The sequence below is a fragment of the Mirounga leonina genome, unplaced genomic scaffold (assembly GCF_011800145.1).
Source record: "Mirounga leonina isolate KUSES-001 unplaced genomic scaffold, KU_Mleo_1.0 Mir_174, whole genome shotgun sequence".
In the NCBI taxonomy this organism is placed as follows: Eukaryota; Metazoa; Chordata; class Mammalia; order Carnivora; family Phocidae; genus Mirounga; species Mirounga leonina.
In genome coordinates, this window is record NW_023270451.1 from 82,515,987 (window position 1) to 82,530,444 (window position 14,458).

Consider the following 14,458-nt stretch of genomic DNA (forward strand, 5'->3'; position numbering starts at 1 on the left):
CAGTGAACAAACCCTACTGGTCCTTTATCTGTGGTGCTCACATCTGTATTTGCGTTGCCTAATCCCCTGCTCAGCACATCGTAGGTACTCAGTATTTGCAGAAGGAAGGAAGGGAGGAAAAGAGGATTAAGTAAAACAAAGAATTTGAGAATTGTTTTAGCCTAGTATGTTGTTGTTGACATGAAATTGAATTTGAGGTCTAACCTCTTTGGAGAGAGAGGAAGCCATGGGCAGCCAAATGGAGACACAGAGAACATGGAAGCGGAAGGTGGAAAAGAGAGGTCCCAGAATCTGACCTGCCGTTAATGAACCACAGATTGCAGTGTGAATTCCAATGCTGTTTACCAAAAGACTAGATTGTGTGTGCATCCGATGATAGCTCTTTACCAGAAATAGTTCTCGGTTTTGTAAAGTGGATCTTTCAGAGTTATCATAAATATCACTGTGGAGCTGTTTTTAAAAGTCTTCCCAGTAGTATTCTAGAAGTTGTAACAGAGGAGATATGCAAATGTCCATTTTGTACTTCGGAAACCAGATGCAGTCTCTGTGAGAAAAGAGAATGTGTCAGGAGCATGGGAACAAATAGAAAAAGAATGGAAAAGAACCTATAATTTAATTACATTAATGGCAGCCTTCTACACAAACTAGATGGGATGTAATTAAAATACCTGTAACAAAATGAAGCAGGGACATTCTTTCCTTTTTCCTAAATAAAGGAAGATTAGAAATCTCATGCTGTTTGAGGGAAATGTATAATATCTATGCAAAAAAAAGGGGGGGGATGCTTGTGTGTATGTGTGTGTGTGTGTATGTGTGAGAGAGAGAGAGAGAGATTTTTCTCTTAGTTGATAGCCCAACAAAACAGCCAATACTTATGTCCTTTCAAAATAAAGTCCCTTACAATAAGGAGATTGGTATCTATAAATAACTACAGATTAAATATTATTTCAATGATCTAAGCCCTATTGCAACAAACACTACATTTATTTTACAATGTATTGATAGTTTTAGACCTTTCCCCAACTATAAAGCCATAGCAGGAATTTGTTCTCTTTGTTAGGTCAGAAATACTTAAAGAGTAAGAACCAAATCATGAATTTCAATGTAGAGAAAAAGAACACTCACTCTAACAGGAGGATATACTGCTCAGCAGCGCTGGCCAGTAGTGGATGTGGATGGGGCACCCATCTGGGGAGCCATTTGCTCTGCACTGTGCTCATGTAGGCTGTTCTGTTCTAGCGATCTATGAGCCTTCCTGTGAAGCATACAAACACCTGGGCCAGACGTCAAATTACTACTGGATAGATCCTGATGGCAGTGGACCTCTGGGGCCTCTGAAAGTCTACTGCAACATGACAGGTAACTATGCCATATTTATGTTTCATGGACATTTCTTTTCTCTATGTTGAACATGAACAGTACCACTCAAGTTTCTTCTGCGCCATGTTCTTGTCACAACATGTAATAAGCTAAATATTGTTGGATTTGTTCAGGAAAATGGTGAAATGTATTTCTGAAGCAATAAAATCTTCTAACCTGTTCTTTTTAAAGTCTACCTTCTGACTTGAACATTTTAAAATATGAATATGTAGGGGAAAAACCCAGAAAGTGAAATTGAGGGGGAAGTCCACAGAAAGAGCTGTGGCCCACAGAGCAGCCTCCACCAGTAACCTAGACTGAAGAACTTAGTATCACTGCTCGACTGTCCATGCTGCCCATGTCAGGGGAAGCTTCTGGACCCCTCCGGACCTTCCCCGGGCCCTGTAGTTAACAGAAGGAGGCTTTCTTTTTTTTTTTTTTTAATTTTTTATTGTTATGTTAATCACCATACATTACATCATTAGTTTTTGATGTAGTGTTCCATAATTCATTGTTCATGCATAACACCCAGTGCTCCATGCAGAACGTGCCCTCTTTAATACCCATCACCAGGCTAACCCATCCTCCCACCCCCCTCCCCTCTAGAACCCTCAGTTTGTTTTTCAGAGTCCATCGTGTCTCATGGTTCGTCTCCCCCTCCGATTTCCCCCCTTTCATTCTTCCCCTCCTGCTATCTTCTTCTTTTTTTTTTTCTTAACATATATTGCATTATTTGTTTCAGAGGTACAGATCTGTGATTCAACAGTCTTGCACAATTCACAGTGCTCACCATAGCACATACCCTCCCCAGTGTCTATCACCCAGCCACCCCATCCCTCCCACCACCCCCCCACCCCAGCAACCCTCAGTTTGTTTCCTGAGATTAAGAACTCATATTAGTGAGGTCATATGATACATGTCTTTCTCTGATTGACTTATTTCGCTCAGCATAACACCCTCCAGTTCCATCCATGTCATTCCAATGGCAAGATCTCATTCCTTTTGATGGCTGCATAATATTCCATTGTGTATATATACCACATCTTCTTTATCCATTCATCTGTCAATGGACATCTTGGCTCTTTCCACAGTTTGGCTATTGTGGACATTGCTGCTATAAACATCGGGGTGCATGTACCCAGAAGGAGGCTTTCTGTGGATGGAAATTCCATTCTGGCAGTACCCACAGTTTTCATGATATGTATCTGGAATTTTCTACATCAGAAGAGAACCTGGTTTTTCTTCACTTCCATATTAAATTTCGGGGTTATGAAATGAAATTGTGGGTTCTTATAAACTTCCACAATGTGTAAAATATACAGATCTCTAAGAGCAGATTTTCCATCAGACACTTAGTAATGTCTTATCCTCCAAAGTAGAAGAGTGTGAGGCATGTACTATTCATTGGCTCCAGGAGAGGATCAGCATTTGATGGAAACTCCTGAAGTATTTGATTAGAACCATAATGACGCTACTTAGGATGATTACTGCATGATCTGTCTACTTTATGTCAGGTACCGTGATAAATTCTTAGACTACCTGGGTTTGCATCCTAGCTCCATCAGTCACCAGGCATATAATCATGGGCACCTTAGATTAACTTTATTAAACCCAATAAACCTCAGTATGTTTATCTATGAATGGATTAATAATAATATCTACAGCATAGCTTTCTTATGTAAATGAAATAAAATAATATACATATGGTTCTTCCCATATTGTCTGACACATGGTAAACTTTCAGTAAATGTTACCTGGGAGTAACGTATTATTTTTTTTAAAGGATTAGACAGCTAAATACCTTGCTTATATTATTTAGGTAAGATTCAAACACAAATCGGTTGGGGGGCTAGTGGTTCTTAAATCAGGCAATGCTTTGGAATCATTTATGGAGTTTTTTGTTTTTGCTTTTGTTTTCCATACATACTAATTGTCTCTATGCTGAAGACTTTGATTCAGCAGTTTATTGGTTCACAACCCTCCAGGGAACTTCATGGGTGTGACCTGAAACCAGCCCCTGTACTCAGAGGGCAGGGAGAGACCCAAGAAAGAGACAGGCCCCTCCAGGTTGGTAGGTGGCAGTTTTAATAAGCACAGGGAACTTATATATGAGGCTTGTCTTGCTGGCAGCATAATCTTAACAGGATATAAAGAGGCCTCACTTGGGTCCAGTTACATACACCATACAGGCGTCCTCCACACCACACCACCACCACAAGTCTGTGTCCTTCGAGCAGCCTCCAGGAGGGAAAAAGGCAGGTGGAGCCCCATTCCAAGGACAGGGGAAGGATGAGAAGCCTTGGAATGCCTGGGTTCAGCTCACAGTTCAATCGGCAGTCATGTCTTTCAAGTGACATTCCCAGACATAGGTGCAAAGTGGAAATAGGATTGTGCTGCTCAAAGGGAGAACCCTGAAGAGCATTGTGCATAAGCAGACCCTGTGGAGAACTTCCAGCAACATCAGGAAGCCATGCATGGCCTAGAACAGAAGGGGGGATGATGAGGACAGGAATATAGTATGGAAGGCATGTAGAGAAAATGGTAACATGGGAGCTATCCTCCCAAAAATATCCTTCCATGCCAAGAACTCTAAGTGTGTCCCAGAGAAGAAACCCGCTTACCAGAAAGCTTGATCTAAGAGTTTACTGATTGTTGGACTTGCCAGTGCGCTCAGGTACTTTCTTGTTGATCTTCATTTTAATCTTAGTTGAACTAAAATATTATCTGTGAGAACTTGATTTAATCTATAAGAATCTTGAATTTTTTTCTCCTAATATATAAAAAATATGATTATATATTTTTTAAAGATTTTATTTATTTGACACAGAGAGACAGCAAGAGAGGGAACACAACCAGGGGGAGTGGGAGAGGGAGAAGCAGGCTTCCCACTAAGCAGGGAGCCCGACGTGGGGCTCGATCCCAGGACCCTGGGGTCATGACCTGAACCGAAGGCAGATGCTTAATGACTGAGCCACCCAGGCATCCCAAAATATGATTATATTTTAAGCCAATACTCTAAGTGCAGTCGGGACAGTGAAGAGTACAGTACCACTTTCTGAAGGTAGAATATGCTTCTTTTATCATTCAAGATAGTTATGAACACCAGTGTGTCAGGGACACTGAAGGCCAGCAGGCATTCTTTGGCCTTTTACCACCCATCAACCCTTCCTTCATCTGGAAAGAACATGAACTTGACATCATAGGACAGTATGGTACCACATAGCTTGGCTTGGGCTGTTGCAGTTCCAAGAGATAGATGTTGAAGAAGGGGAAGGAATGACAGCATGAACAATTCTATGAAGTCTTGATATGTCTATCACTGTATGTCATGAGAAAGTGTATATACACCTTACTTTATGACTTTTCTAGTAAAGAATAGATCTGTCCCACTTCTCAGTGGCCCAAATGTAATTGGGTATTATCACTGTTGAATATACCACATATTTTAAAAATGGGAGCAAGACATCTTCTCTGGGGAAGAAGCAAAGTCTTGGCATTGATCAGCCTTTTTTCCTTTCTTCCTACAGGTGGGGTGGGATGGGGGAGAACTTTAAACTTGTACAGACATAGTGAAAAATTTAAGGGAAGGAACCTCCCTGACAGGTAATATCTGATGTAGATTTAGGTAGAAACTAAAGACACTGTTGAAAATTACTTCTGATTCAGATCTTTTCTTTGGAATCCTAAACTTTCAATTGAGTTACTAATTTAAAAGATAAAACAAAAGAAATGAAAACACAATTAATTTAGGGCCTGACAAGAAGAAGGGAGTCTCCCTTGATTTTTGGACAAGAAGTTCCTCCAAATAATCATGACCACACTACTGTCCACTGATGTCTCCAAGTTTTGTTTGTTTAACATTATCAAATAAGTAACATATCCCTTATCCTCACTATGTTTCATATTGAATCATAAGGGAGGACTTGACGGGTATCCCTTTTAGAATATTTTATTGTTCATTTCGGTCTACAATTTTAACCTGTTGATATCTTTTGGTCATCTCAGCCATTTTTTTGTTTGTTTTTTTTTTACATTCTCAATTTCTTCTTCATAATGCCTCTTGCAAATCATCCTTATTTTCATCCCCAATTCCCAACAATAGTTTCTTTAAAAACTCAACATGCACCTACTACATGACTCTGCAATCGCACTGCTGGGCATTTACTCCAGGGGAATGAAGACAAGAGTTGCACAGAAACCTGTATGCAGATAAGCATTGCAGACTTATTGGTAATAGCCAAAAACTGGAAAGGACCCAGATGCCCTTCGACAGGTGAATGGTTAGACGGACTTAGTACATCCATACCATGGAATACTCTTCGACAATAAAAAAGAATGAACCATTGATCCAGTGCAGCATAAATAAATAAATCTTCAGAGAATTATGCTGAGTGAAAAAAATCCAATCTCAAAAGATTACATACTGTCTGATTTTGTTTATGTAACATTCTTGAAAAGACAACATTATGGAAATGGAGAGCAGATTAATGGCTGCTGGTGTTAAGGAGGGATGGGGGTGGGAGCGAAGTGGGCATGGTGATAGAAGGGCAACATGAGGAACTCTTGTGATGACGGAGTGTTTAGGGTCCTAACTGTACCAGCAGCAATATCCTGATTGTGATGCTGTCCTATAGTTTTGCATGGTGGCACCATTGGGGGAATGCCACTAATGAAGGGTATAAGAGACCTCTCTGTATTATTTATCATGACTGCATGTTTCATCTACATTACCGCAAGGAAAATTTTTAATTAAAAATATATAATATACACCAAAAAAAAATCCCAAAGATTGTGAATTTTTTCAGTCCTTATAGGAAAGAAAATAATGTTTAAGCATACCTCTAGGATCCTTTTTTCCAGGTATGTTTTTATTTATATATCCACTATGCATCAGGAACTGTGCCATGTGAGAATAAGTGGATATGCTAAATGCCGTCACAACTAATAATAAAACACATGTTAAAAAAGCAAACAAATAAATAAGAGGAGAGAGTTTAAGCAGGAGAATGAAAGGGTCTTGTTTAAAACTACCATGGGGGTGGGGGGCATGAGTGGCAGATTGGAAACACCGAGACCAGTTCTGGAGGTTTTGTCAAAGTCCAGGGAAGCATCATCTCCTCCTTGAACTAGAGTGGTGACAGTTTAAGTGATGAGACAGAGATGCATTTTAGATCTGTTCTGAAGTTAGAATTGTCAGGATGGATGACAGATTGGGTGAGGATGGCTAAAGACAGTTATCAAGAATAACTCCCGAATATATGGATTGAATAACTGGGTGAATTACAGTGCCATTGGGAGATGTGGAAAATTAAGGGAAGAACAGATTTTGAGAAAACTCAAGAAGTCCGTTTTGGCATAGTTAAATGTGAGGTGCTATATATCATCTAAATTGAGATGCCAGTTTTGCAATTGGATAAGACCTCAAAAAGGATATGTGGGTTAGAGATAGAAATGTGCTAATTGTTAGCATATGAATATATGAGAAGTGATAATATCACTTAGGGGTTGATGTAAACAGGGAAAAGGCATGTTGGGAATGAGCCTTTGGGAACTCAGTAGAGATCAGGTCTCGGGATGAAATGATGTATCAGCGTGTAGGAGGAGGATATAATTGAGAGTAAGTGGAGGAAGAATGTCTAAGAGCATTTGGGGAAGACTGGGTCATCCATATGGATGTAGAAGTGACTGCTTGGGTCCTAGAGAATGATAAAACCTTTTGAGGATGGAGAGTGACTTCAAATCAATGCAAATGTCTGTAACGAATGAGGCGAAGCACCCAAGTATGGCAAGTGCCAGCAAGCAGGATGCGGGGAACAGGGTGTGTCTGGAAGTGACCAACCTCATGAAGGGCCTGTGTAGACAACTTTAGGAAACCATAGAATAGGCAGCTACCCTAGACTCAGGGACCAGCAAAATCTCCCACAAAAACAACAGACTCATGATCCGAGTCTTGAAGAACAGGTGGGTGTTGTGGGGCCTGGAAAACAGGAGAAGGAGAAATAGACCAACATGAAATGCTTTGTATGGCATGCGGAGTGGTTCAAACGTGGTCCTGAGGGAGAAGCAAGCTCGTGGTGATACTGTATTTTTAAAGCATGACTTTGGCAGTTGTGAATGGGATTCTCCAGAGGAGACCCAGACCTAGAACAGGGACACAAGGGAGAAAAAGCCCTGTTGCGATCCAGGCATCAAAACTGAGATGTAAGGTGGTGGCAGTCAGGTAAAGGAGGGGATCGAATTCATGGATATTTAGAAAGTGGAGGTGGCCAGGCTGTGGCTGGTAAGATGAAAGCTGGAAAAGATTGCCGGGTGTCTGCCGTGGGTACCTGCATGAGGTGGAGCACGGAGGCCAAGGGCAGATTAGTGAAGGGACGTGTCCTTCACCCACCTGGGCCAGGGGCCCCATAGCAGGTACTGCAGATTCCCCCTGGGGCTTTGAGTGCCTCAGTTAATCTCTGTGTCTGGGCTTCCGGTTTCTGGTATATGAACTGTAGGAGTTGGAACAGGAAGATCTCTACACTCTCTCCCACTCTAAAAAAAAGAAAAAAGAAAAAATTCCATTATTATTATGGAACAAGAAAAAATATCACAGTATACCTGCAGTCAAATAATCTAGAGACACAATCCTCTTATCTCAAATAAGCTTGAATTTACTCATTTCTTGGCCAAGTTTGACATGAACAGGCACTCTTCATTTTTTCATCATGAGACAGGTCTCCTACGCTGCAATTCTTCTTTTGACTATCTGCAGTTCAGGGCTACATTGCTTGGAAATTAGGGGGGTGCCCTAAATGACAGAGCATCCCAAGTACTGTGGAGGTGGTACTGAGCAGAGAATGTATTCACTGAATCCCCTGTGGAAGAATACATCATTCGCAAGCCAAAGCCCGGTTTTCTTTTTCAAGTCTTAGGGCACAAAAATGTACTCATTGTTACCCTCCTTCTCCACTTTCATCCTCTCTCTGAGAATTTGCTATTGTAAATACCGTTGTTGTGAACAGAAACTGTCATATATTTTGAATATTCAGCTCTGTTATCGGTACATTTTTTTAACATGTAAGCTTCTATTTCTGTTTTAAGATGTTTGCCAGCATCTTTTCCTAGAACCCTCAAACTTTCATATTTAAAGCTTTGTTTGGTTCTTCCCATCCGATGATTAATAATAATAGTAAATAAAGCTAGACCCAGTCATTATCCTCAGAAACTTACTACTTACCCGTAAATCAAAAACAGTGTTTTTCTTAATATTCTGTACTCTAATTCATGTTCTTTATAACTCTCTTTGCATTCATGTTTAGTTTTTCAAAATTTCAGTAAGCATCTGTGTGACAGCGTGTGAAGTTTGAAGTCCAAATAAGGAACACCTCCTGTATTCTTCTTAGCACTAGTTTTGTAGTTTTATCAAAAAGCCATTAAGCTTGTTTACATAATTTGTGCTTTATAAAGCCCTGGGATTTAGCTGATCAAATTCTATTATCCTCTATAATGGTAAAAGCTGTTCATGTCTTTTTAATCTAATATTTATAGAGAGCTTGTTACTCAAGTTCCTAAGCACTTGCACTCAGTAATATCATTTTATTTATTATTATGCTTCTCAGAAGTTTCAGTAGGGAAGTGCAAGCAACAAGGAAATGAGTCTCTTCGTGGTGTGCGTGGGTCCTGGTGGAAAGTATCATGAACCTCCCCCACCATGCCTGCTTGTATACCCTACCCCCAGCAAAGCAAAGCAGTTCCTTCTCTAGCATATTCATTTTCTTAGCAGCTTACAATTTATTATCTCACTGTTAACGCCAGTCAGGAGTCAGCCACAGGTGAGCTCGTCCCCTGAAGGGTCTCCCAGGCTGAAATGAAGGGGGTCAGCAGGGCTGTGATCGCCTCTGAGGCTTAGGATTCTCTTCCATGCTCATTCGGGTTGTTGACAGAATTCAGTTCCTTGTGGCTTTAAGACTTTGGGCCCCATTTTCTTACTGGCTATTGGCTGTGGATTGCTCTCAGCAACTTGAGGCTGCTCCCAGGTCCCAGTGGTGAGTCCCTCCCGCAGCCTAGCCGTTGGTGGATCTCTCTGGTCTCCAGACTGTCTTTCAAGAGCTCACTTGATTAGGTCATGCCTACCCAGGATAATTACCTGCTTGATTAACTCAAGTCAACTGATTGGGGACCTTGCTTACATCTGCAAAATCCCTTTACCTTTGCCATACATAGTGACCTAATTACAGAAGTGACACCCATCATATTCACTGATCCCCCACATTCAAGGAGCAGGGATCATGCAGGGAGTATATGCGGGGTGGCAGGAATCTCTGGGCCATCGTTGTACTCTTCTTACCACACCTAGCTCCGTACACCTCTGTATAGTACTCATAATTCCAGCTACATTTATTCTTACCTTCTGAGCAACAGTGCAACATTTATTTTGTAAAATATTAAGCCTTTATTATTTGTCTAAGTTTTTAGTATAGTGTTCAATATAGGAAATTTTGAAAATATGAAAAGCAAAAGTAAAATTGCTACCAGCTACAGATATGAATTACTAATATGTTAGGAAAGGGTGTCATAAAGACTTTGTATTATATAGTGAAGCTATATTTATTATTGAGAACAAACTGAACATCAGGCATCATTCTAGGTAGATTACACACATTAATTCATCCATCATCCAGTACTTCCCAACAACCCCACAGGGTAGGTAATAATACCCACTTCCCTTTTTTGGATGAGGAGACTAAAGCTCAGAGATACTAAGTCCTGAGTCACACAGTAAATCTCAGTAAGTTATGGAGATTGACTTCTTAGGGTTGTGTGATTCAGATCCAGAGTTCCTAGTTACTATGTGTGTGTGCATGCTGGTAACGTGCATCCATTCAAACACTGCTCCTCATTTTGGATTCTGTAGTATGGTCGGTAATATGATCTCTGAAATGAGCACTTCTTATTCATATTTTTTCATTATCATTATCATCAAAACTTCCTTACCCAGCCCTAATTCATTATCTGTGGTTTGGACGCATTTTTGCGGTAAACTATTTACTTCTTAATTGTCCAAATACTGCCTTGGGGTTTTTAATCAGCGAACACATTTTACATGAAATCAGCATCTAAACCATTAGGCAATTACCAATTTTAGCTCTAAATTCAACTACGAGTTAATATAATTTTCTGAGAGCTTTATAGGATAAGTTGTGTATTTCCTATCTACATAGGTTAGTCGTCCCTTAGGGTTTGAGCCCGACTTTTAGGATAATTAAAATTCTATCACCAACATCTAGTCACACTGTCAATGGAACATCTTACACCAATTCTAACAAAATCTGGTGTGAGAATGTAACAAGATTGAATGGAATTGTACTGGGGATCATCTGTAGTATTTAGCGTGCTTATAGTGCCGCCTTCTTCCCTTTCTTGCAAGGAAACCAGCTAGAAACAGGGACACATGCGGCTCTGTTAGGCTTATTAACATTCGCAGGCCAGGTGCCGCTACGCTTCCAATCCCTCAGTGTTCCCAGATGTCATGAACTATTTCTCTGATGAATTCACGGCCTAAAGTGTAAGCCTCAAAACACTGGCTTCTTCCATTTTATTCCCTCTGCTCATTTCTATTTTTTCTCATCACCAGCTTTTTCTCTCCCCCGTCTGTCTCCGGCCCCAGCACACCTCCTCTGTTGTTAACCCTCACGCAGACTAGCTCTCCTCCGTGTCTTCTTCAGGCACATCTTCTCCTCTCTGCTGACCTCTCACAAACTGTCTTTGTTAAAAAACCTTTGTAATCACTCAGTAACTCCTGCCTCACGCGCTCAGCTATTTCAGTTCCTCACAATCAGTATAAATCTTTGAATTCAATTCTGTTCATACAGCTTCAATTGAAAATCTAGGAACCAACTCACTGATCAAACACAGCCTGAAAAGAGAGCCCTTCTCTGTAACTGATTACCCACTTGCCCAAAACTCCCTTCTGGAGTCACGCTCTTATTCCACAGATGGCTTCCCCTGCCAGGCTTTCTTTCAAATCTCTTCATTGTGTGTCAGTCACAGTGATAGGTTAATACTACAAAAGTTCTCAAATGGTTTTTGAACTTAAATCAAGAAGAGGAGAGGAAAGCTGTAAGAGGTCGGGTGAGGCCCACGCCACCGGACAGGTCCGGGAGGGAGTGCAGGATGCCATGGAAAATCAAGAAGAAATGGCTGAAGAGTGGTAACCAGCCCCTCAGGATCTCCTCTGGAGCTTCCAAAATGGCACCCCACATGCAAAGGCGCCCACCTCCAAATATTTCTACACACCTACCTAGACAGTATTTTTTTTTTAAGATCTTATTTATTTATTTGACAGAGAGAGAGAGACAGTGAGAGAGGGAACACAAATGGGGAGTGGGAGAGGGAGAAGCAGGCTTCCCACGGAGCAGGGAGCCCGATGTGGGGCTCGATCCCAGGACCCTGAGATCATGACCTGAGCCGAAGGCAGACGCCCAACGACTGAGCCACCCAGGCGCCCCTAAGACAGTATTTTAAACACGCTGCCTTCTGGTGCTAAAAGCAATGCCTTTGATATGTGACCCCCGCCCCAATGCCTCCTCAGAAGGCAAGAATGGCTTCCCATTGTCTATGGCGAGAGGGTGTCTTTGGTGCCTCTGACATCTGGGGTCTGAAACTCTCATCTAGTCCACTGTAATCAGCTCCTCCATCAGGCAGGAGGGGGAGAAAAACACCTTGGAAAATCCAACTAAGGTCAGCTCATTGCTTTGTGATCAGAAACCAGAAAGCACAGGAATCATTTCACCGGTCTACACTAGAATTCCTTCTCTTCTGCCTGACTTAAAGCCCCTATGTGTGGGTTTCTGTCTCCAAACCCTGCCTTTTTCAGCTTTGTGGGTCATCTTTCCTTCCTTCTGAGGAAATCCATTTCCATATCAGAAGGTTCCTGGCAATTTTGTTAGGAGAATCTCATATAGCAGCTAATTTCTTTTTTTTCTTTTATCTTATCTTGGTCTCATTGATGCAACCAAGAAAGTTAAAATAAACTGCACCCACTCCATGTTGCCTAAACTGGCAGATATTGGAATCATATCTCCTGGACTTAGAAGCCCTGAAGCTCATCGGTGCCCTGCAAATGACTGCCACACGTTGACAGGTGTCCCGTTTGTGAAGAGTGAGAAAGTAATGAAGTTGTCAAAAATCTCCTTATTGCATTTATGGACTGAAGACTCTGTTAGGGCTGAGCTCCCTTCACATAATTATTAATTTCATGTCCTGTTTTTACTCCTATTTTTGAGCAAAGAAAATCAACATTAAAAGGTGAGACTAGGCAAGAACTTGCTACATCATCATCATCATCATCCATCATATTAAAACCAAATGCACACAGAGTATGTGTGCATATAATATACACTACACTCTAATTTTTTAGGAGGGAAGAAAGTTAAATGCCAGTGTTTATTCACCATCCTAACCTGGAAACCCTTATTCATTTTTAATCCCTTAATTTAATACCATAGAAGCAAATAGTTTTTCAAAACATGACTTCTAAATTTATTGAAATCTGTAAATTTTAAATATCAATTAATGTTTCCCTTTTATTTAAAGGATGTCATCATTCTTAGTGCTTATTATTGACTCTGTGTAAGAGGTAATGTGATAGAAGCTTTCGTTTATAGTATTCCATTTATTACTTACAATAACCCTGAGAGGTATTAGTGTTCCGGTGTCGGAGACATGTGAACCCTGACACAGGTTTTAATATTTTCAAACAGCCAATGAGTGTTTGAACACATTATTATCTATGGGTGCATCTGTAAGACAATTTATCAAAAGCTATTCACTTAAAGAATATGGGTTTGAATGAGAGACTTTCTTATCTTTTAATGGCATAAATTTATCACTTTTCCCTTTTAATAGATTGAAACATTCTGAGAAACCCTTGTTCTTATAATTAAAATAATGTAAATTATTATTAGTAGTAGTATTTTAAAATTTTCTTCCCGTGTTTCTGATTTCCAGTTGACTAGAGTCTAGGCTGTGATCCAGGATGACTACTTTGTTCACTAATGAATGCAGCAGTGTCTGTATATAGTTGGCAGTAATAAATGCACTGCTGTGAACAGACCTCTGCCACTTTGGCTCTTTGAGTAGATAGAAGTAGCCAGCAATAGTTTGAGATAAACAGGTAAGCATGAGTAACTTTTTCTAACTCGGTACTAGATAACAAGTGTGAGACAAGTCTGCCCCTCCTAGAGTTAGAAGACAGATGTTATTAGCAGTGGGTTCAAAAGTTGTCTATACAACCTATTCTGTAAGCTTGAAAGTCCAAGCTCTTTATCCCTTTACATGTTCCAGCTGCCCGGTATATGGACGATTTTCTTAGACCAAATATGAAAACATTCCAGAAGCAGGACTGAGTTTATAATTGGGATCCAACAACCAGAATCCTCTAATTCAGTGGATGAAGCAGAATGATTTAAGACTCCAGCCTCAGTCACCATTATGAAAAATAAAAAAATAAAGGTTTCCCTAGACTTTATCCCTTATCCTTTTGATTCAAGAGTAGGGAGAGTCTCTAAATTATTTTCACCAATCACCTTTGGTGAACACCAGTAATTTCACCGCTAAAAAAAAAAACCCATCCCCCATAATGTAACTAGCAATTCAGTGTATTTATGCTCATTAACAAAACATGAGGCCTTGAGCAGAGATAAATATACCTTACACACTGTCCACCTGTGAAATCTGGTCTTTTCACAAAATACTAGCCACCCTCCCGTGGTGTGTATGTTCTTGCTTAGATCAACCCTTGGGTATCAACTATCTCATATACAAAAAAATACATGTCTTTGTGGATGTATTTTAAGAGTAAATTACAGACCCCAGAACATATTAATTAACTGCCCAGGTTGCCTACCAAGTACTTGTAAAAAGGCACTATGTCAACATAAGTTAGTAAACTTGGGACAAATTTGCAAAAGGTGGTTACTTTAACATTAGCATGTTGGCTGATTGTTGTAAAGCACAATAATGAGTTATGTCTTCGTAATAATCATCAATGGTGTTACTGGGTTTATTCATCAGACTCCTGAATCACTCTTGCCAATTACCAACTGCTGTTCCAGGCCAG

General features: G+C 40.4%; 1 protein-coding gene across 1 annotated transcript in view; it reads left to right on the forward strand.

The window, feature by feature from the left end:
• CNTNAP2 (contactin associated protein 2) overlaps window positions 1–14,458 on the forward strand; it is a 1,539,511-nt gene that overhangs the window by 867,360 nt on the left and 657,693 nt on the right. Inside the window, exon 14 of the mRNA XM_035021319.1 lies at window positions 1,240–1,359. Coding sequence (XP_034877210.1) covers window positions 1,240–1,359 — 120 coding nt within the window. The remainder of the gene's footprint in view (window positions 1–1,239; window positions 1,360–14,458) is intronic.